The sequence below is a fragment of the Ambystoma mexicanum genome, chromosome 7p (assembly GCF_040938575.1).
Source record: "Ambystoma mexicanum isolate Mex_15411 chromosome 7p, UKY_AmexF1_1, whole genome shotgun sequence".
NCBI lineage: Eukaryota > Metazoa > Chordata > Amphibia > Caudata > Ambystomatidae > Ambystoma > Ambystoma mexicanum.
The window spans coordinates 243,255,213-243,276,954 of NC_090939.1; the positions used below are offsets into that span (position 1 = coordinate 243,255,213).

Below are 21,742 nucleotides of genomic sequence, written 5' to 3' on the forward strand. Positions count from 1 at the left end.
GATTATTCAACTCTTTGCACCTTTCTTTCCAATCACACTAATTCTGGCTCATGGGTTGGTAAACCTCATGTTCCGTCCCTTTGCCTTTTTGGGTTTCCCTTAAAGGCTCAGTCCTTTGGCCTCCTCTTTCTACAAATTCTGTTTATCGGTCATTTGCAGCCTACTGTCATTTCCATGCAATGAGGCAGATCTTTCCCTCCTTTTCTGAACAGCTTCCTTCCTCTGCTTCTGACTGTCTCTCTGCTGAAAAGCTTTGGATGCTTTCTCATTCACTTCATCATTATCCGTCTGGGACTGGGATTCGTTTTTCTGCTCCCTTCATTTTATGTATGATTTATTTCTAAACTGGTTCTCTTCTTCTTTGATCATGTGCCCATTGTCTGGGTTTTACTTTCGAATCTCCTTTTAGAATGACATTTCCTCTTTTGCCTGTTCTGTTCCTTTTCAGCTCTACAATGTTCATAAAAACTGCCCATTCCTCAATTTCCCTGTCGCTGAAACTCGTGTTCTTACTGTGGTCTTTTGCTGGCCTGGCAGGGGTTCCACTCGTCCTGTAGGGCCCCCAGCTTGTGCTTTTGCTCCTCTTCTATCGATTTTTAGTTCCACTTTTCACCTTCTGTGCATTGTTCCCCCATGCGCATCTACTTCTCCCTGAGCTATCGTTTCTTGCCCAACTTCAATTCCATTATTACGCATCGCCTAGAAGTGCGTGTGTGGTCTTTCCCTCGTGTCAGTCTGTAGTCCAACTCTTCCATCTTCCTTTTCTTGGCTGTTCTGTGCCCTGTGCATGCAATCTCGTTTTCGCCCTTTTCCTCTTCTTGCTCCTAAATTCTGGTATTCCATCCCTCTTTCAACACGCTCTGCTCCCATTCTCTTTTCCTTTCACTCTTCACTTTAAACTCCGCTGTTCTCTCCATCCTGAATGCAAATGCAGTCTCACGTCGGCTAGTGCTTATTACTCACTATCATGTTAACTTTTACTATACATATTGCACAGCACGTTGGCGAAAGTGCTAAATAAACCCACATATTTAAAATAAATATCCTGGGTGTTCAAAACAATCCCGGATTCCTTATTTGAATCTTTAGAGGATGACAAGAGATAATGAGCAGGGTCTACATTTCTTGCTGCACCTACCCACCCAGTTCGCTTGGCCATGATAACATGCCTGTTGATTTCCACATTGGTGTGACCGTGACTATTCAGAAAATGTGCTACCTTAGATATGATAACAGACACATGAGCTCAGACGAGGACTAAACGGTCCTCCAGTGGGGGCAGCTTTTATGTATTTATTATTTATTTATTGTTGTTTTAGAAGGTGCCAGCCGTGAAAGCATCGTAGTGACCCACGTGGAAAGTGGGAAACCGGTAGGGAGGAGGAAGGAGAGGTAGGTAAACCGGTAGGGAGGAGGAAGGAGAGGTAGGTAAACCGGTAGGGAGGAGGAAGGAGAGGTAGGTAAACCGGTAGGGAGGAGGAAGGAGAGGTAAGTAAACCGGTAGGGAGGAGGAAGGAGAGGTAGGTAAACCGGTAGGGAGGAGGAAGGAGAGGTAGGTCTGAACCTTCAAAGACTTGGAACATTCTGATGTGCAAGGGAAGGCAGATCCGTGTAATTGCCGTCACACAGGTAAATGCACTGCAGGACACAAGTGTAAATAAGCGCAGCAGACATGAAGTGAAGACCATAATGCCCAGAGGGGTCTTGGGGTCCAATTCACAGAAGGGTTTTATAATGGGGAAAGCCCACTGGAAATTACTCTGTGAATAAGGGCTCTTGGAATCATCAGCGTTCATGTGGCAAAGGTCATCACTAACACCATGAACCAAGAGAGAATTCCCGGAGTACCCTAATCTCTTCCCTGAACTGGAGATGCATATCCAAGGCTCTCGAGAATGTGTTTTTTCCATTGGTAGGTTTCCACGAACTTCTCATGTCTGTCAGCAAACCTCTTTCTTCTAGAGTGGGCCGTTGAGGGGCAGAAGTTAGCCGACCCTAGGGATCGGGAGACAGGCAATGCTTGGTGATTTACTGTTGCATGTACCTAGGTCCTAGTCCTCAGAAGGCACAAGGGGTGGTGCACAGAGCGTTAAAGGCAACATGCCCCTCCATGCGAAGCCAGTGCAAGGACAGGAGGTGTGATGTGTCCCCTGAGGGTCAGGCTCACGACCTACCCAGTGCCCTTGTTTTGGATCAGTTGTAGCTGAATAAAGATCATCAGGGAGGCACAGGTGCAAGCTCTAGCAAAGATCATCAGGGAGGCATAGGTGCAATCTCTACCAAAGATCATCAGGGAGGCACAGGTACAAGCTCTAGCAAAGAACATCAAGGAGGCACAGGTGCAAGCTCTAGTAGAGATCACCAGGGAGGTACAGGAGCTTGCAAAGATAATCAGGGAGGCACGGGTGCAAACTCAAGCAAAGATCATCAGGGAGGCACAGTTGCAATCTCTAGCAAAGATCATCAGGGAGGCACAGGTGCAAGCTCTAGCAAAGATCATCAGGGAGGTACTGAAGCTAGTAGAGATCATCAGGGAGGCACAGGTGCAAACTCTAGCAAAGATCATCAAGGAGGCACGGGTGCAAGCTCTAGTAGAGATCACCAGGGAGGCACAGGAGCTAGTAAAGATCATCAGGGAGGCACAGGAGCTAGTAAAGATCATCAGGGAGGCACAGGAGCTAGCAAAGATCATCAGGGAGGCACAGGTGCAAGCTCTAGTAGAGATCATTAGGGAGGTACAGAAGCTAGTAAAGATCATCATGAGGCACAGGAGCTAGCAACGATCATCAGGGAGGCACAGGTGCAAACTCTAGCAAAGATCATCAAGGAGGCACGGGTGCAAGCTCTAGTAGAGATCACCAGGGAGGCACAGGAGTTAGTAAAGATCATCAGGGAGGCACAGTAGCTAGTAATGATCATCAGGGAGGCACAGGAGCTAGCAAAGATCATCAGGGAGGCACAGGTGCAAGCTCTAGTAGAGATCATTAGGGAGGCACAGAAGCTAGTAAAGATCATCATGAGGCACAGGAGCTAGCAACGATCATCAGGGAGGCACAGGTGCAAACTCTAGCAAAGATCATAAGAGGGGCACAGGTGCAAGCTCTGGCAGAGATCATCAGGGAGGCACAGGTGCAAGCTCTAGCAGAGATAATCAGGGAGGCACAGATGCAAGCTCTAGCAGAGATCATCAAGGAGGCACAGGTGCAAGCTCTAGCAATTAGCCGTGTGGAGGAAGGCCGTGTGGAATTACTAGAGGTAATAGTGACATCTTTGGGATGTCAGTGTTATGCAGCGCGCATGCCGAGATTATTATATAGTCACTTGTAGTCTGCTTTGGAAGTCCTGAAATTGCTTGGTTGTCTCTAACATTTTCACGTCCCTCCCACTCTCTGCTAATTGACAACATTCCATCTAGTGATTTCCCCCCTTTGGGGGTACTATCAGATCATGTCGACATATGCAGCTTCTAAGTTGTCCACAGATTGCCTGATTCTATGCATTCATGGAGTAATGTTTAAGAGTGTGCTCTCCATCAATGATGACATTTTATCCAAATGATGTTCCGAGTATGGTCGGTCCAGAGAAGGACCTTTCAACTGCCAACAGCATTTATTCCCAGGGGTTTTTAGAAATAGTGATTTGACTGGATACCATTGGTACACAGCATCCCCCCCACCCCCGGTCTGTGAAGCCAAAGAGGTTATGCTGCACAGCTGAGCCTCAGTGGGCATGCCGTTGCGATCCTCCTTATGCCCCATCAAAGCTTTAGTGTGACCGGTCACTGAAATGTTGTGAGGCAATTGGTGAGATAAAGCAATGATGAGATTTCTTCTATGGCACCAATATATTTTCAATAAAGTTTAAACTGAGACTTGTTGCTCTTTCTGTTTCATTTCACCATTTCAAAATGCCAGTCGGCCCCCCAGGAATTGCAAGGAGAAAGGAGAACAACATAGGGGGGTCTTTGATCCTCCGTCCCGCTGGAGAGGTGGCAGGGTGGCACATGTCACAGCAGCGAGTTTCTCTGTATTTATAGGGCCCAGGCTATACAATGCTGTGCAAGTGAGTGGAGAGGGGCTCCAAGGTCTCTGTAGCACCCGCAGCACACCTTCCAAAGTGCAGGTAGTAATATTTGGTGTTTTACATAGTGCTGCACTCAGGAAATTCCAGTTTCCGAGGGCTTGGCAACAGGTGTTACTAATCACCACTATAATTCCCTATATTACAGTAGTCAGTTTATGACATCAGTCCTATACGTGCATGAGTGGCCCAGAGCAGCAAACCCTTGCCCGAGCGGGTTTCATCCATATCAGAGACATGCATACCATGTGTAGGACTGACATGCACATTAGGTATAAGGCTGACATGCACACCATGTGTAGGACTGGCATGAACACCACGTGTAGAGCTGGTGGAGTGAAAGGGGGTTTTGGAAGGACTCCCCCCTCCACCCCACCCCTCCAATAAAAAAAGAACATTGTGAGTTTTATTTGGCAGGATTCCGGCAAAGTACTATGGCAGAATCCCTGTCGAAAAAATAACATAGAACCGAGTAGAGCTGACAGCTGGCATGCAGCCCATGTGTAGGGCTGACATGCACACTATGTGTAGAGCTGCCATGCAGCCCATGTGTAGGACTCTATGTGTAGAGCTGGCATGCACCCCATGTGTAGGGCTGACATGCAAACTATGTGTAATGTGTAGAGCTGGCATGCAGCCCATGTGTAGGGCTGAAATGCCCACTATGTGGAGAGCTGGCATCCAGCCCATGTGTAGGGATGACATGCACTCTGTGTAGAGCTGATATGCCCCCATGTGTAGAGCTGACATGCCTTCCATGTGTAGAGCTGACATGCCCCCATGTGTAGAGCTGACATGCCCCCCATGTGTAGAGCTGGCATGCACACTATGTGTAGAGCTGGCATGCAGCCCATGTGTAGGGCTGACATGCACACTATCTGTAGGGCTGACATGCACCCCATGTGTAGGGCTCACATGCACACTATGTGTAGAGCTGGCATGCACTCTATGTGAAGACCTGACATGCACACTATGTGTAGAGCTGGCATGCAGCCCATGTGTAGACCTGACATGTGCACTATGTGTAGAGCTGACATGCCCCCCATGTGTAGGGCTGACATGCACACTATGTGTAGAGCTGGCATGCATCCCATTTGTAGGACTGACATGCACACTATCTGTAGAGCTGGCATGCACCCCATGTGTAGGGCTGACATGCACCCCATGTGTAGGGCTCACATGCACGCTTGTACACTATGTGTAGAGCTGGCATGCACTCAATGTGTAGACCTTACATGCGCACTATGTGTAGAGCTGGCATTCACCCCATGTGTAGGACTGACATGCACTCTATGTGTAGGACTGGCATGCACCCCATGTGTAGGGGGTCACATGCACACTATACCAGCAGACATTTTAACAGCTTCCAAAGACTTTTGAGGTCGGCTTTTGACAGGAGTTTTCCCTATTTATTTAATTTAATGAAATCCTTGTATTTAAGTACAGAAGTGCCGAAATAGGATTTTGAGGTGTTTTTTTTCCTAACATATTTATTTTTTATAACACCTCCAAAGAAGGCAGCATTTTCTCTAGAATAATTGTGAAATGCAGAATTGAGAATAATTATTCAAATGTGTTTTTAATTGAATATACAAAGAAAATAGTTAAATGTAAGCTTTACAATTATCATAATTAAGATTAACTGTAGCGGCGTATCATATGCAGATCTAGCACTCTCTCCTGATTGAAGTTACTTAATTGCTATAATTTTATTATACATGATGGTAAGCCGCGTTTGGCTATCTTAGAATTGTAGTACACAATCATGGCCTGACATGTATCCAGTAAAACGCTCCCAGTCTGAGCTCTACTTAGATCACACCAAATCAAGATTTATGGCAACTGGGTATGGCTCTCCCTCTGTCTCACTCACTCTCTCTCTATCCACATCTCCCCGTCTGCCTCTACTCCTCTATCTCGGTGGTCTCCTTATCTCTTTGGCTCTCTCGCTCTCTGTTTTACGCCATGTTTCTTTTTCTGTCTTTGGGTGAGGGTCGCATGGTCAGATACGTGTTTGCTGAAGTAACCCCAGATATCTTGAAGGCTGCGTCATGGCCTGCTCAATTTAGCACCGCTGCTGGTCCCACTGTGAAAGGAGAAATGTCACGCCACCTCGCAGAGCTCAAGTCAGGAGCGGTACGATCCAATCTTCAACGTAATGCCTTGCGTTATGCATACCACTTCCGGTTTCGATTTCAATCGAGTCTGCTCGCTCGCGGTTCCCTGCTCACAACCCTTCAGATGTGTGTTTAACTGCTGAAGTACATTCTGTTCTCCTCTATGTGTTTTCCTTGTCTCTCCCTAGTGTTGCCTTCCTGATCTACCCCTTTCCTCCTTTGTGCCATTGCATTGACTTTCCTGTGTCTTTTCCCAAGTCTTCCATTTACCACTGCACTTGGGTGACATCAAAGTCTCTGGAGTCTTCAAGTATGTTCCCGCCTCAGGAGTTCCTTTCTATTCTCCTTCATCTATCTTGGTGTACCAGACATACTGCCATCTACTATCTCTGAGAAGAGGGTTTCTTTCTTGCTTTTGTGGCTTTTTCCTATTGGGGAAATTTCTTCTGTGTCTGCTACACCCCAAGAGTCCCCTTGGGCCACAATGGCTACACAGAAGGACCAGCCTTGCCTTCTCACCTCATGGCTGACCCAAATGAGTAAAGTATGGGCTGAATCCGAGAGTAGGTTGGAGCTTTGTTTTTTATAGTTAAAAGTAGAATCACTATACCATATATAAGAGCAACAATATGGACCAGTGAATGAGGGATGACACTTAGCACTTCATTTATCATTTCACATATATCGATAAACAATTTCTTCAAACATTTTTTGCTTTTATTCTATATAAATCATTAAAAACACTGTTTTATACGATCCTACATGGCAGGGAACACACGTGGGCCCCGTGCCTGCTGGGCCTAGAGAGCCAAGCTACTCCTCACTGATGTGGCCCAACAAGGCCGAAATATGTTTGGGGATGCTTGTGGTCTCCTGCAGAAGGGATGTGACCTACTAGTTTGGGATGGACTGCTCCTATTGGGGTGGGGCCAAGCCTGATTTGCATATGGTCTTTCCCCTTCTATAATGGCCTGGCAGGCGAAGAACGATGGTCTGCAGGGTTGCCCAGAGCAATGCCAGCAGTTAAGATTCATTCTAAATCCTCCAGCCATCACCTCTTTGTTTTTTGCTTTGTCACCCCAAGTGGGACGGGTATGCCCAGACGTGGGTCCTGTGCCTGCTGGGCCTAGAGAACCAAGCTACTCCTCACTGATGAGGCCCAACAAGGCCGAATTATGTTTGGGGATGCTTGTGGTCTCGTGCAGATGTGACCTAGCAGTTCGGGCTGTACTGCCCCTTTTGGGGAGGGGCCAAGCCTGATTTGCTTATGGTCTTTCCCCTTCTGTAATGGCCTGCCAGGCGAAGAACGGTGGTCTGGAGGAGTGCCCAGATGGTTAAGATTCATTCTAAACCTTCCAGCCATCACCTCTGTTTTTTTTTGTATTATTTGCAAAGATACGAATTTTCTCAAAGGTCTCGCTTTGCCTTTCCCGCGCTACTTCTGTAACACAGCATTCCCTTGTAGGCACTCCGGTAACCCATTCAGCTTCCCTGGGATTACCAGATGTCTTTCGTATCTCTCCTGTCTCTGTTTCTCAGTTTTCTCTGGTTTGCTGACTCGGTGTGCGTCCTGTCAGACAGGCGGCCATCGCCTTGCCTTTTCCCGCAGCGTATGGCTCCCGCTGCTGTTGGAAATCGAGCAGTGAGTGTCCTTCGTTCTGCTTTGTATGCTTGCCTCTCATGTCAGCAACCATCTTTCTCCTTTCGTTTTGCTCGTGTTCAGAGTTCTCATCAGTGGCAGGACCAGTCACCAGTTTACTCGGTTTCTGCTTCGCTCTCTCTGAGCAGTTGGATGTGGCAGATTTAAACTTCCCAGCCTTGCTGAACAGTTTCCATAGACTAGACCGCTGTGTTGGTTCACTGGTCCTAGTCATCTTCATTGCTCTAACGCTCTTCCTCGTCCCAGTACTAAACGGGGGAGAGGGAAGGCATATACTGTGATTTACTGGAAATACCTGTATATTCTTCATATATATCACAATAGGCCATATAGGTATGTTGTATAGGTGCATGGATGTGATCAGAAATTATGGTTACTAGGTTATTTTCATTCTGCAGTGTCTTATACCTCTGAAGTTTGTCTTCTTCCATGTGGTCCTCGCTCAGATAGCCACCCCCAGGGTCAGAGTCAGGTGGCTTCTGATTTTCCCTGGACACGTAAGATAAGCTTCCTTCCAGAGGATTAGTGGCAATGTTGCTAGATCCATCACACATACCAAGTATGGCACTTGATCCTGTCATGTTGCAGATATTTTGTTCAATACGCCTTCAACTGAAGAGAATATGCAAACTCATATACACATGCATATCTAAAAGCAATACATTTGGTAGCAGATATGAATTTGAATAAACATGACTCTAACCTGTGGCCTGGAGGATCCTTTGATCGGTGGGTTCAAATGTTGGTTTGTAAAATCCAGTACTGCTGGCAATATTCAAAGAATTAATATAAAGATTTGTTATAATGTGGTACCAATCATGTCACTTAGTTCTACTGTGATCTACTTGCTTTTGTATTTACTTTTCATGTAGCAGGTAATGCTATTTTAATGTTGTGTCTTTTAATGGGCAAAAGTTTGTTCTTGATTGAATATAAACTAAATGCATAAGAATGTAAATATGGTCTGGATTATCGCTTGCCTATTTTATGGCAGAATGATAGGCATGCTGGTCTCTGTGTGTCAACTACTCTTGTTTCAATTTGATGGGTGCTTTTTGCCACGTACATACAAGTGATTTCATCACTTCATGGCCATTGAGTTTTCAATATGTTTTTAGATAACACCCTTTCTAAGGGTGTGTGTGCAATGAGAATTGGCCACATGCACACCACAGCCCCTATATCCGCATGACAGCCTTACCACGAGACCCTGCTTTCCCACAACTTCTAAAATTGTGCAAATCTGCCGGTTTTCGCCAGAGGAAACATTATTTATGTAAAGGAGAAGCAGGTTCTCAATGGAGGTGACTTATGTAGTAGCCTTTTTAACCTTACATCCAAATCTGGAGGCTGTCTGAATTCATGGGTCAAGCATTCATTTCTGGTATCACAGAAATAGCCATCAAATTAAAAAATGAGTGTTCGTTCTTTTGTTCACAAAATGCTCTTCGATGCTATGCAAAGCAGCCAGGATCCCTCTATGGTGCCATTTGACCCCTTCTTTTTTTATCATATGGGTATTTCGAAACAGTACAAAAGGAATGTACCAGGCTATCCATCTTGGAATCATAACCTCCTACCAAAAATAATGTACATAGTTATTCTAAGTTTGTATATTGTGCTGTGTGCATTCAGAAACATTAAATGTTGTTTTTTATCATTATAACAGTACATACTGCTGGTGATCACTAGCAATTAACTCTGTACAATTTTTAAAAGATGCAGTTTGAAATGTTGTATAATAAATAATTTCCTTTTTTAAGAACTCCTTTGGCCAAAAATTCACACATAGTTTTTGTCCCAAAACGCCCAAGCATCTTGCAAAGAGTCATGCTCAGTTTAAAACCAACGATATTTTTTTTTTCTGTGAACAACAAGCCAATAGTTATAGTTTTGCTAGCTGGCCTCTGATTGGTTGCCAACTATGCTGAACTGGTGCATTTGTTAGATTATGCACAAACACTAATCATTAACAAAAAATAGAACATAAGAACCCAGTTACAGACCTTGCTGCCGGTTCCTCTGGTCCTTTGCAGAGTCTATCAGAACCCTAGCACGCCACCTCTCTACAGAGCCTAGCTGTGTCCTTCACACTTCCTCCCATACGGACGTCGTGCCCTCAGTATAATGGCAACATTTCTAACATTCATACAGGACACAAGTGATTACAGTGCAGGTCTCCAAATATGTGGCCAGTCCCCACTCCAGGAGATGCCTTTGTTGCTGAAATGATGATCCTATTTTACTTTTGACCAAACAAAACAGAGCACTTGCTTACCATCAGCAACGACTGGGGTAGCTCTTGCAAACCCACACCTGATAACGGCGACTCTCACACAGGGAGAGAAAGAAAGAGAGTGAGAGAGATAGAGCGAGAGAGAGAGAAAAAGAGACATTACAAGTCTGGCGGTAACCCTGGTGGTGCTACCGGCGGGTTGCTGCCAGACTTGTAAAATGTGACCGGCACCTAACTTCCTGCTGCCAATGAGAGATTACAAGTCCGGTGGCCCGGGAAGTCAGGCGCCATTAAAATGTAAGTCCCCATTCCCATAGAGTCCCAGAGGACTCTATGGGAGTGGGTTCTCGGAAGCGCCGGCATCGTTGCTAAGGGTGCCAGCGCTTCCATGACCGGTCTGCCTACCGTGGCTGCTGCGCCCGGCAGGGTCAGATCTGTTGGTCACAGCTGCCCCGGCAGGCAGACTCCTAGTTTGCCGGTCCAGAAACAAGTGTGCCAGTGACCATACCGACAACCTTGTTTCCAGACCAGCAAACTTGTAATGAGGCCTGTGAGTCAGAGGGAGACAGAAAGAGAGAACAGTGTAAGAGGGAACGTGATATAATATATAATTCTGGTGATAAATATGATCAAAGTTGAAGATCTTTTTTCAATCAGACAAGACTCAGAATGTGAGAATTTTACTGATAATTATATGGCCCAATATTTTGTGCTACAATTCTAAGATAGTAAAACAGCATAACCTATCATATAATAACTTACCACAACATAACATGACAATTAAGCAACTTCAAAGATCCAAGGTAATTGACACATTGGTTGGCAGTCCACAAAAGATTAAGTAAACAGCACGTTATGAATCGTTGAATCACATATTGCAAGAACATGAAGGATTATTATTAAAAGTGAACATCGTGCCATCCACTGGCGACCGAAGTCTGACATCCTGATAGAGAATATCCAGGAATAGCACTTGAACCAGTCGAGAAATACTGGGGAAGAAAAGACACAGGCCATGTCTATGTATGTATTTAGTTATTTGCATGCTCACAGGAAGAATCAATGCTCTTTTGATCACAAAAGAAAGTACAATAGATAAGAGATCAGGTTTGACAAGAACCAGTGAGCCTCCTACAATGGGGTGAGTTTGAGTGACCTTCTGACCAGGTTGGTGAGGTGAGGTGGGTAAGTGGAACAGTCAGCTGGGACAATACTTGAGTGTTCTTGCAAAGATTAAGGACAATCAACATTAGACCTGTTTGAGTGCAGGTAGGCGGTACGGCCAGCAGTGTTAGGGATGTGACCATGATGGATGAAGTGCTAGAGTAGAGGCAGAGAAGTGAAGGACAGAGGCAGAGTAGAAGCTAACGAAGAATGTTAGCTAGAAGGCAGATGAGAGGTAGGTTAAGAGGGTAACTCAGCAGTGAGGAGGGAGGCTTTGAGTTTGGTTTTGAACATAGAGATGTGGGCTGTTTCTCGGATGTCCGGGGGAAGAGAATTCCATGCAAGTTGAACAAGAAGACAGAAAGTCCAGAAAAGAAGCACATTTTATGTTGAAGGAGAAGCCCGTGAGCAGGGTGCCAACTCCCAGCAGGAGAGTGAACTGGGAATTAGCAGTTATATTGTTTGATGTGAATAAATTGAAGTTTTGAATACCGAACCGAAGGAAAGTAATAATGAGTGAATGCCACATGAATGGGAAGTGAAGAAAAGCGTTCCCTGATACAAAGGAAATGTGAATTGTGAAAACTAAAGAAAGCAAGCTTTGTAATAAAGAACTGTGAATTATAGAAGCTGAGAAAAACAAGCATTGGCGAGGGCCATAAGGAAAAGAGGAATTGCACAAGTTTAAAGTAGAAACTGTGGCCAACCTGTGAGAAGGTTGATAATTCAGCAAGTGAATGATGGCAAACCGATGTTGACAAGGAGTTCAAGAATATATGTCTAATACCACTGCACAGCTGAGACAGTGGTGGTGCAACTGTAAAAAAGAAGCCAATCGGCTGTGTCGGTTTCGTGATTTGTGATGGGTGGACCGGTTACGCCTAGACCGACTACACCTCATTGAAGAAAAGACACCTGACCCGACTATAAGTTTATGGTTGAATATCGAGAGAAGCTGGTACATTGTGAGGTCAACGTGTTGGACATTATGATATTGATGAAAGAGCCTAACAGCCTGGAAGCTGGGAAGAATCCAGAGGAATTGTGTTATTGTGAAAACAGTGAGAGACTTGAAAGCTTGGGTAAGGGAACCCCTTGTGTTTGAAAATGAATTATTTGTATTGAAAGTGAACTATTTGGAATCCCGGGGAAGGGAGAATCCCTTTCCAACCAAGAGCTGGAAGAAGCTCTGAACCTTTGTTGGAAAACATTTTTATTTGATACTGAAATCCCTACACAGTTTGAACAAATTGATGTGACGGCAAGTATAGGTTTTGGACACAAACAGACATATCCTTTGGACTCCCTGACACAGACTATTATTAGTTTCAGTTAGGTATGGAAATCCCACCTTAGCATAGGGCAAGATGGGCTTTTTCCCAACCTCTTTGTTATTTTAAATACAAGTTTGTAGCCTGATAGTGTGTTTTTCTTCCTGATGCCTCCACAGCAGGAGAAAAGGTCTGAGAAGGGTCAAAGATGACGCTGAGGTTTCTAGCTGAAGATGAGTAGGGGAGAGTATCAGGTGGGAGCTGGATATGAGAGAGAGTTATTTATAACGCGCTTAACACCCAGAGGTTTCTAAGCGCGGACCCGGGGATCAAACCTGTGGTGCTCCGTGTTGTCTTGCTTCCAAGGCGAGCACGTTGCTCCTGAGCTTACCTCATAAGAAGTTAAGGTCATATGTTGGACTGGGGGGGTATTCAGAGGGATGACCTGTTCATGCTAGAAGACAGGAGAAACTCAAGAAAGCTATTTTAGAAACCTGGTTTAATCCAGGCCTCATCAGGACACTCATCAGCCATATTTGCAGGAAAGGTGCTTACATTATTGAGGGTTGGCAATAAATGCCATTTTTGGGCTTGTCACTCACATCACCAGGTGATATACGGTTACATTTTTGGCAATGGAAACGTGTTTTCTAACTTTAACTCCTCTTGGCGGTTGGGGTTCATCATATCCTGCGTGCGCTGTTCAGCCTCTCCAGTGCGTGCAGATGGAGTATTTTGTTGTGATCTGATCGTGTGATTTTTTTTGCGGTAATTCCGCCAAAACACGAATTCGAAAATAACGAGGTTGAAAACGCAGATTTTTTTTCAAATTGAATATTCCCACTTTTTTGCTCTTTGTTCCGCAATGAATAGACGGGGGTGGGGTAGGGGAATACATTAAAGTAGGAGGAATGGGGAGGAGGGGCTGCAGCGGGGATGCCCCCGCATTTTTTAAAAAAGTGCAATAAAATGAAAAGTTATTTTTGAACTTCGATTACAATAAATTCGGTGTTTTCAGCCTCGTTTTATTTCGGTATTTCAACGTAGAACCTTTTTGCTTGCTTCGTATGTCTTCTAAGTTTTGTCTTTCTTCTACCAACTACCAACTATTTTTCATACTCAGAAGATCAAGCTTGAGCATTAGGGTATAAAATAAATGCTCTGAAATGTACCTGCTAATTCCTTAGGTATCTTTACTCTGCTTCATTTTGGGAGCTGCGCGACTTCTGTTTTCGAATTCATTATTTTCATCCGTTAAAGTTTGCACAGTCTTCGACGAAGGGCCAGGACAGTCGTCTAAATTAGGAACAGGCAGCAAGGGGTCAACATATTCGGCAAGTAAATGCCCATTTCTTAAAAGGATTTTGTATGAGACAGAACTGATGAGCTGTCACAAAAACATAAAAGAAAGTCTCTACAGAGCAGTTCCCTGATCGCAAAGATCCCAACAGAGCAGCTTCCACCTCGTCTCTTCAAGAATAGTTCTGACTGCTTCGATGAGTGACTTTCCCCAGTCCTGCCAGCGCCATATAACCTGATTGTCAACCTGCGACGCACGGGAGGCCATTCCCCACAGTCACGTCACCATCCCTATGCCGCAGCCTTACGCACGTCAGATTCCAGCTAGGTATTCAACCAAAAAGTCGTCCACTGCCAACCAGAGATGAGTTACTTTTGTGCAGTCTCAAACAGTTGGAATCCTTAGTTCTCTTCGTGTAAATCTGCCCTTTGTACACTTCCTGAAGGAAAAGGTGGTTATTGCCATGTCTGAGGCCAAGTTGGATGTTTGTTCCATACAGTGACATTGTAACCCGGTGTAATACCTGTATACCCAACTTACAGTAACTGTAATTGCTTATTTATAACGCCCTTAATACCCAGAGGTTTCTAAGCACGGAACCGGGGATTGAGCCTGTGTTGCTCCGCGTCGTCTTGCTTCAAGACAAGCGATTTGCCCTTGAGCTTTCCTCCCTGGCACATTTTGTCGTATTTGCCTACTACGTGAGACACACATTTTATGTAAAGGTGGAGCATCCAATTTAGGAGGCTTGGCAATCTCATCTGATACGAACAATAGGCACAGCAATGTCTGGTACGATCTGTAAGTGTGTTTGTAGTGTGTATGCGTGTCACAAGAGCAAATCTAGCGCAAAAGCAACAGTGTACTCTACTTGGGTGGTTTAGTGGCTAAGTCGCCCTGTCGGTTTATGGTCTTCATTTGTGGGTGAAATTCTCCTTGAAGATCAGGGTTTTCAGATCTTCCTTGAAGCGCAAGAAAGAGCCAGCCTGATGTTAGCAGGAAGGTTATTCTGGAGCGTGGGAGCCTAGCAGGAGAATGAGTTTTTCCAATCTTCTCCTTCTTGCACTTCTTGGATTACATTCTGGTGATATCTTAGCTCCTGGTGTGGCATTGACCTCCTGAGGAAATTGAACGCCTGAGGAAGGGATCATTTCAGCTAAGCATGGTGGAGTCTTGGACATTAGATCTTTAAAGGTGTTGCAGGCAGTCTTGAATGTGATGCGAGCTTGGAGGTGCATATTATCAACTGGCTCTTGGTGGAAACAGTGTTCTTTATGTATCATCACTCTTTCTCTATTGTAAAGTATTGAATAACTTATATATGGAATGTGTTAATACATCTGAATAAATAAGCAAACCTATGATTTTAACATGTTTTTCTTCTTACTTTATTTTAGGCCTAGAGAGTAGTGTCAGGTGCAAAAAAGAAGATGGGGGAAATGAACAGCACTGAACTCAACATATTCTTCTCCAATTTGATGAAAGGATACATGGATGGTGCGCTGAACTACACGGACGCCAAAGTCCCAAAGCACCATGACAGCATGGAGGTGGTGTACGTCCTCCTGCTCCTGGGCTTCTTCGGCTTCTTCACATTTGGAATAATGTTGAGCTACATCCGCTCGAAAAAGCAGGAACATTCCTCTGACCCCTTCCATACGTACATCGAAAAGGACTGGGAGAAGGAGCAGAGGCTGCTCTTCGAAGCTAAATCCATGGCAACCAGCAGCACGTGCATGCTAATCCAAAACGAGTTTGCTGCCGAGCAACCAAGCAGTCACCTCCCAGAGGTGAGGCAGGTCTAGGTTTTCCCTTGATCAATGCATTCATTTAGCCAACCTAGATTTTGGCTTGATCCATTGGAGATGTATGGTCAGTTTCTGGGCAACATACAAGCAAAATTGATTCGGTCGTAAGACCCCAAACGTGGCCACCGCTGACTGCAAACCTTGCCATCAAGTCTCTGGAGACAACTTCGTAACCAAACGTGAGGAAAGCCATGAAGAGGCTTATTCAATAATTATATGCTCAAGAGATTTTTCAGGAGAAAGGTCACAAAAATTAAAACTAACTGCATGTTAGAAAGTGTTTGCTGTACATAAATGGTCAAACGGTCAAAAGGAAAAAAGTAATTGAAATTTTCAATGACTATAGCGGAAGCAAAGAGGAACACTGAAAGTTGATCTAATACATGAAGGCACACAAACATCATGGAAAGAAAGGTCGAGGGATTATGAGGAGTGCAAATAGAGAACATGAATAGAGTGGCATATATGCACCCAAGACAACATACAGATGAACCAAAATAGGGTGATATTAATAGTACAATAAGAAAATTAAATTAAAATTAAATGTGGATGTATGTACTTTCTTATTTTGTACAGGTTTCAGTTTGACGCTTCAAGTCTCCCATCTTATACAACCAGGTCAAAATGAAGAACATTGATTCCTTTGAGATAGCATTCTCACACAGTAAATAGCTACAAAGCGATCTTTCAATGTTTGTATGTGTGGTTTAGGAGCTGCTAATAAATATATGTACAATTTGAGGCACAAGCCAGATTTGAATGCAATGTTATTTTTGCTGACTGTATGGGTCTTTGGAAAATTCTTCACCTCGTCACCAACGAGGTCATCTGAGACCTTCATTGTATTTTGTGGAATGGGACAGCTATGGGAATGAAAAACACTGTTCGAGCAATTTCATTTGACACCTGTGCTATGTATGGAGGAGTCCGACTGCATCATACCAATGCAGAAAGAGGAGGTACAAATAAAGAATCATGCTGAAATGTAGAAAATTGTAGGTATGATTTATGGTCACTGATATCCCTCGATACGTCTCCTACATCTTCAAGAACGTAGAAGTTCTCACCGTTTTTTGGTTTAGAATTGTTAGACCTTCTTAAAAACCAGTCTTGGATATGTTATCATGTTTTGTTACAGAGACACGTTGTAATTTTTTGGGATTATTTTACGTTTAATTCTTCTTTTAATCTTCAGTGACTTGATGGTATTTACAAAAAAATGCACCCAAGAATAATTGAGACTCCATTACAGTAATTCATATAGTATACATATTTAAGAAATAAGGGCCCTATTAACAATCTAGACCAAATTTAGTTTAGAATGGATGAAGTTATTTAGTGCTTTTCAGAGGACCTCTGGGAAGAAAACTGCATCTCCTACTCCAAGTTGTTTAGCAGGTCTGTTCAGCCTTCTCCATGCCTATCCTTCTACTCTTCTCATGGTCGCTGATAATCGCAGAGGAGGACCATGCAAGAGAAGCGGAATAGTCTCAGAAGCATGCATGAGGTGTCCAAAAAGCTCTCCCTCCCAACCTCATCAGCATATCAGTCACTCATTCATCCTGCCCTTGTAATAATGACCACATCTGGCTCTCTCAGCATCAGATCACCGAGAATCTTTGACAGAGCTGCCAGCAGAGATTATGTAAAGTACTGCCTCTGCTGATTTGTCATGGCCACTTGTACTGGGTCACAAAGCAATAGGACTGACCTTGTTGACAACCAAACAGTATGAACCAGTCTGGTTTCAGAATGATCCAGAAAATCTAGTTGTCTCCTGAGAAAATGCAACTTTTTCTTATACACAGTCATTGTGGATATCTTGCAAACATGAGTGAATTTCATAATCCAGTCAGGCACCAAACCTTGCTCAACAAAACACACCTTACCCATAGCTTGCAGCTTCAGGATTACAGCACCATTAGCCACTACTGTAGGGGAAGGACATGCTTCCCTCAGAGCTATGAGAGGAGAAGGCCATCTTTCTGCACTATTGTGATGTCATGACCAAAGAGAAGGAAAGAACATTAGCCCCCCCCTCTAGTCTAAGATGCTAGCATCGGAGGCTAACATTTTGCTGATTGGTCGATCTAGCACACATTGAATGCTGTGTCAACTGTGCAAATATTAGAACCCTCTTTTGTCTATATCATACACATCCTAAAATTTCACCTTAAACCAGATGAACCATTAAACAGCCTATTTATTAATATCCTTTTACATTTCCTTGTAAAATAAGTAACTCAACAAAGATTAAATGCCTTACATCTTATATCATGTTTCTGCTGCCTAGCCACCCTCACTTGGTCTTAATTAGGATTGGCATCGGGCCTCATTCACAAAGATTTGCTGCATAATAAATCACGAGATGCCCGTGAGCATCTCTGAAAGGCTTATGTGCAAATCCACAAAGTTTACAAAGTTGTTACCTTATGTGCCAGATGTCGTCTATATAAATCTGAACTACAGTAACCAAAGATCACCTTTCCATATTTCTATTAAACTGTTTTCAGAGAACAATTGGGTCTCCTCTAAAACTCACCATCGTGTCTAAAGATCAATGAATTGATTGGCTGATCTGTGTCTAGCAACTCCTGCTACACCAACACCTCAGGTGGTCAGGATTCATGAGTCAGCACTCCCTGTGCCACTTTCAGGTTTCACTTTGTAGGTACTATCTCTTATGTGCTTTAGGATCATCAACATAGCCCATCTTTATATGTAAAGTGGAGTGTATGTATGTGTTTATTTTTGTCTGGTTATACAAATCCACACCGTTGAACCCACATCTACCAAATTTAGCATGATTTCCTCTTTTGTCTGGGGCAAGATCGTAGTCAATGTTTGGATGCAAAAATGTTATATGCAAAAGAAATTTTGGATGTGTGTGTGTATGTTTGCACGGCTATGCAAATCCACACTGTTGAACCCACTGCTACCAAATTTTGCATGGATTCCTCATTTGTCTGGGGCAAGATTGTAGTCTATGTTTGGATGCAAGAAATGTACTCCCTAGACACCCTTATTTACTGATGCTCACCCAGATTAACACAACATTTGGAAAAGTGCCCGAAGCAAAATGTTCAATGTGTTGGTTATTCCTTTCAAATGTATGACTACTGTATACAGTTAGAAAGTGTTTATTAAAACCTTTTTTCAAAGGGAACTAAAACACTTTTTTTGATCATCCCACTCCAAATATGGGAAAGGGCAAGGTTACGGTTTACTTAAATTCATTCACGAGAAGAGAGCACAACCAATCAATCTTTCTTGGACACTTTCTAAAATGTGCTGAAGCCAATGAGTGACTGAAACATGCCGCACAAAAAACGAACATCACTTGGAAAACCTCCATCTGATGCAAAGTGAAAATTAATATCAAGAGCTCCCGAAATACAACAACAAACAGCAGCATGACTTGCCGACCAGAGAACATGAGCAACTTTCTCCAGGGCAAATGAGATTCCAGAGCAAACTGACGCAAGACTTGCTGGCATGATGACAAAAGCAACATCCTACAGGGCACATGAGACACCACTCGATCAGGACACGGGCAACGGCAGGTACCCCAGATAAGATGTAGTAAACGTGTACAATGTATTCATTGATGGGTGCCCCAAACTCTCTTCTGGTTTCATTGCTGTGATTTTCTGCATTTTGTGGCAGCGCCCCTTGCAATCTGAAGCTGGCTTCAGTTGCAAGGAGATGATTTAACATACGTTTTACTTTGCTAAGAATCAAAGGTGCATTGGCTGAAAAATGCTGGTTTTGAAAACATTAAGCGTGGAGTATGTAGTGCTCTGCAAGCTGTGGCTCTCCAGATGTCACTGAATACTACCCCAATAATCCCTTATCGTGGATTATGCTGCCTAGGTCTGATGGGAACTGTAGTCCAAAACATCTAGAGAGCCAAAGGTTTCAGACACATACAAATGTCTTCTATAGGATTCACCATGAGATTCAATGTAGATAGTGCTGAAATATTTCTTTTCCATACAAAAAGATACAAAGGCTAGGTTCATAAATCTGGACAGTTCTATTAATGTGGAATGTTTCCTATAATGAAACCTATGCTCCTGGTGCCTGTTGGAAGGGATTGCCCGCTGAGCCAGTTGAATCACGTGTGAATTATTGATATTCTCATCTAATTAAAGTGGATCACCACACAGCTTTTTGTGTGTCTTATGGGAACACACTATATGACTGCCTCTGTGCGAAAACATGGTAGGCCATCCTGTTGTTTTTCACGATGATCAAAAAGATAAACACATAAGCCTAGAAAAGTGTATATTAATTCTATGGGCCTGATTTACAATGTTTTCAATGGGACTTTCCCATGTTAAACCATTTTTGTAAATCAGGCCCTAAGCCTCATAAGCACTATACTTCAAAATTAGAGAGTGGAGAATCTTCAAATTATCTTTATACAAAGAGTTTTGTGGTGCACTCCATCAAGACAAATGTCTTTCTGTGATCGTTCTCCACTACTTGGTCCTAAATTCAAATTAATTACTATGAGAGGCCGGTACGTTTCTCCCTTTGTCCAAGTACTTTAGATTTTGATGATAATAGAAAGCAGCGGTGCCCAGCACCTTCCACTATAATGAAAGATAGAAATCAAATATAACAAAAGTTTATAAAAAGGGTGATGAGTACTCGGCCCTCCCTTGTCGAGGGCCTGAACCAACCAGGCTTCTTACTAGCCATCGCCTCCACAGAATTAGCTCTGAATTAAAAAGGGGTAACCTGATAAGTGTTTGAGTACGAAGCAACAGTGTGGATGGGATCTCTACTGAATAAACATGGTCAATGTGGATGCCTGGAGGAGGGGAAGAAGTGGACTGGAGACCTCAGTGCACAAGTGGATAATACAGTGGACAATGACGAGACAATGCCAAATAACTGTAGCAAATGCAACACATTCATAATGAAAGGAGGTAGTGAGAGACTTAATGAATGACTGCAGACTCAAGGCAATGACTACTGGGGCCAGTAGTGGCGATCAGATCTCAGTGTTAGTAAAAATGAACGTGGCAGAATACAATGCAAGGTAAATGCATATAATACTCTGTGAAGGCTCAATGTTTAACATTTATAGTTTATGAAGGAAAAAGGTCACGATTTGAACTTTCTCTTCAATGTTTTTTTTCACTGTAGACAAAGTTCTGTTTTTCAGTTCTACTTTGAGAGTTACTGATATTACTTTACATTAATATCAGGAAATTTAAAATGTGAGGTTGGAATAATATTAGAGGTTATACATAAATGCTGTATCTACCAACAAGAAAGTAAAATCTATTCATATAAAGAGAGTGTGCAGTTTCATTTGTGGATCTGTCCGGTCCTTAACTAAAATATTAATTTGGATCTTTGAATATTGTTGATTGCCCCTGAAGAAGAGAGTTCTATCCCAAAACGAGCTGGGCGTTTGTATTAAAAGAAAATGGAAATGAAAGTGATCTTCATGAAAATGATGTATCACGAGTGATTTATAAAAGTGTTTACGTTTCAACTGGATGTTAAGTATTGGTTGCAATTGTCAAATTCATAACAATCAAGTACTGCCTGTAGAATACAGGGCAAAGGTGTGCAGGGGGCCGGAGTCTGCACTGTGTTGGAGACCTACTACACACAATGCATATAATAAACAGCACAGCACAATAACATGCAGGGTAAAACAAATGATTCAAAACAGGGCCGAATAATATGAAAGGTAATTGGAAATGATGTACAGCAAGGCAGAGTAACAGCAGCTTACTCTGACATGGACAAGATGATATGAGAGTAGTATGAGCACAGTTCATGGGGAAAACATGAAACCAGGTTAAGTATAACACAGGCAGAATACATTCAGATGGTTTAAAGTTTGGCAACGTCCACTGGTGAAATGAAATACTGTAAACTTGAACTTCACTTACAATAATTCTTAACACAGCACCCTGTATTTTATCAAAATGGTCCCTAGGTGTCACTGTTAACTATAATGTGTTTTATACATTTCACACAAGGAAAAGTGCTTCGCGCCTTGAAACAGTTGTGTATAGGCGCGTTATAAATATCATATCATATATCAATATATCATATAATAACACAGCTTTCAGATTCG

General features: G+C 43.3%; 1 protein-coding gene across 4 annotated transcripts in view; it reads left to right on the forward strand.

Annotated features, from left to right (window-relative positions):
- KCNE1 (potassium voltage-gated channel subfamily E regulatory subunit 1) overlaps window positions 1-20,944 on the forward strand; it is a 303,471-nt gene extending 282,527 nt beyond the window's left edge. For all 4 annotated transcript variants that reach the window (XM_069636152.1, XM_069636154.1, XM_069636151.1 and 1 more), the window contains exon 3: window positions 15,226-20,944. In XM_069636152.1, the coding sequence (XP_069492253.1) occupies window positions 15,259-15,633 (375 nt within the window). In that variant the 5' untranslated portion in view covers window positions 15,226-15,258 and the 3' untranslated portion in view covers window positions 15,634-20,944. The remainder of the gene's footprint in view (window positions 1-15,225) is intronic.
- The last annotated feature ends 798 nt before the right edge of the window (window positions 20,945-21,742 follow it).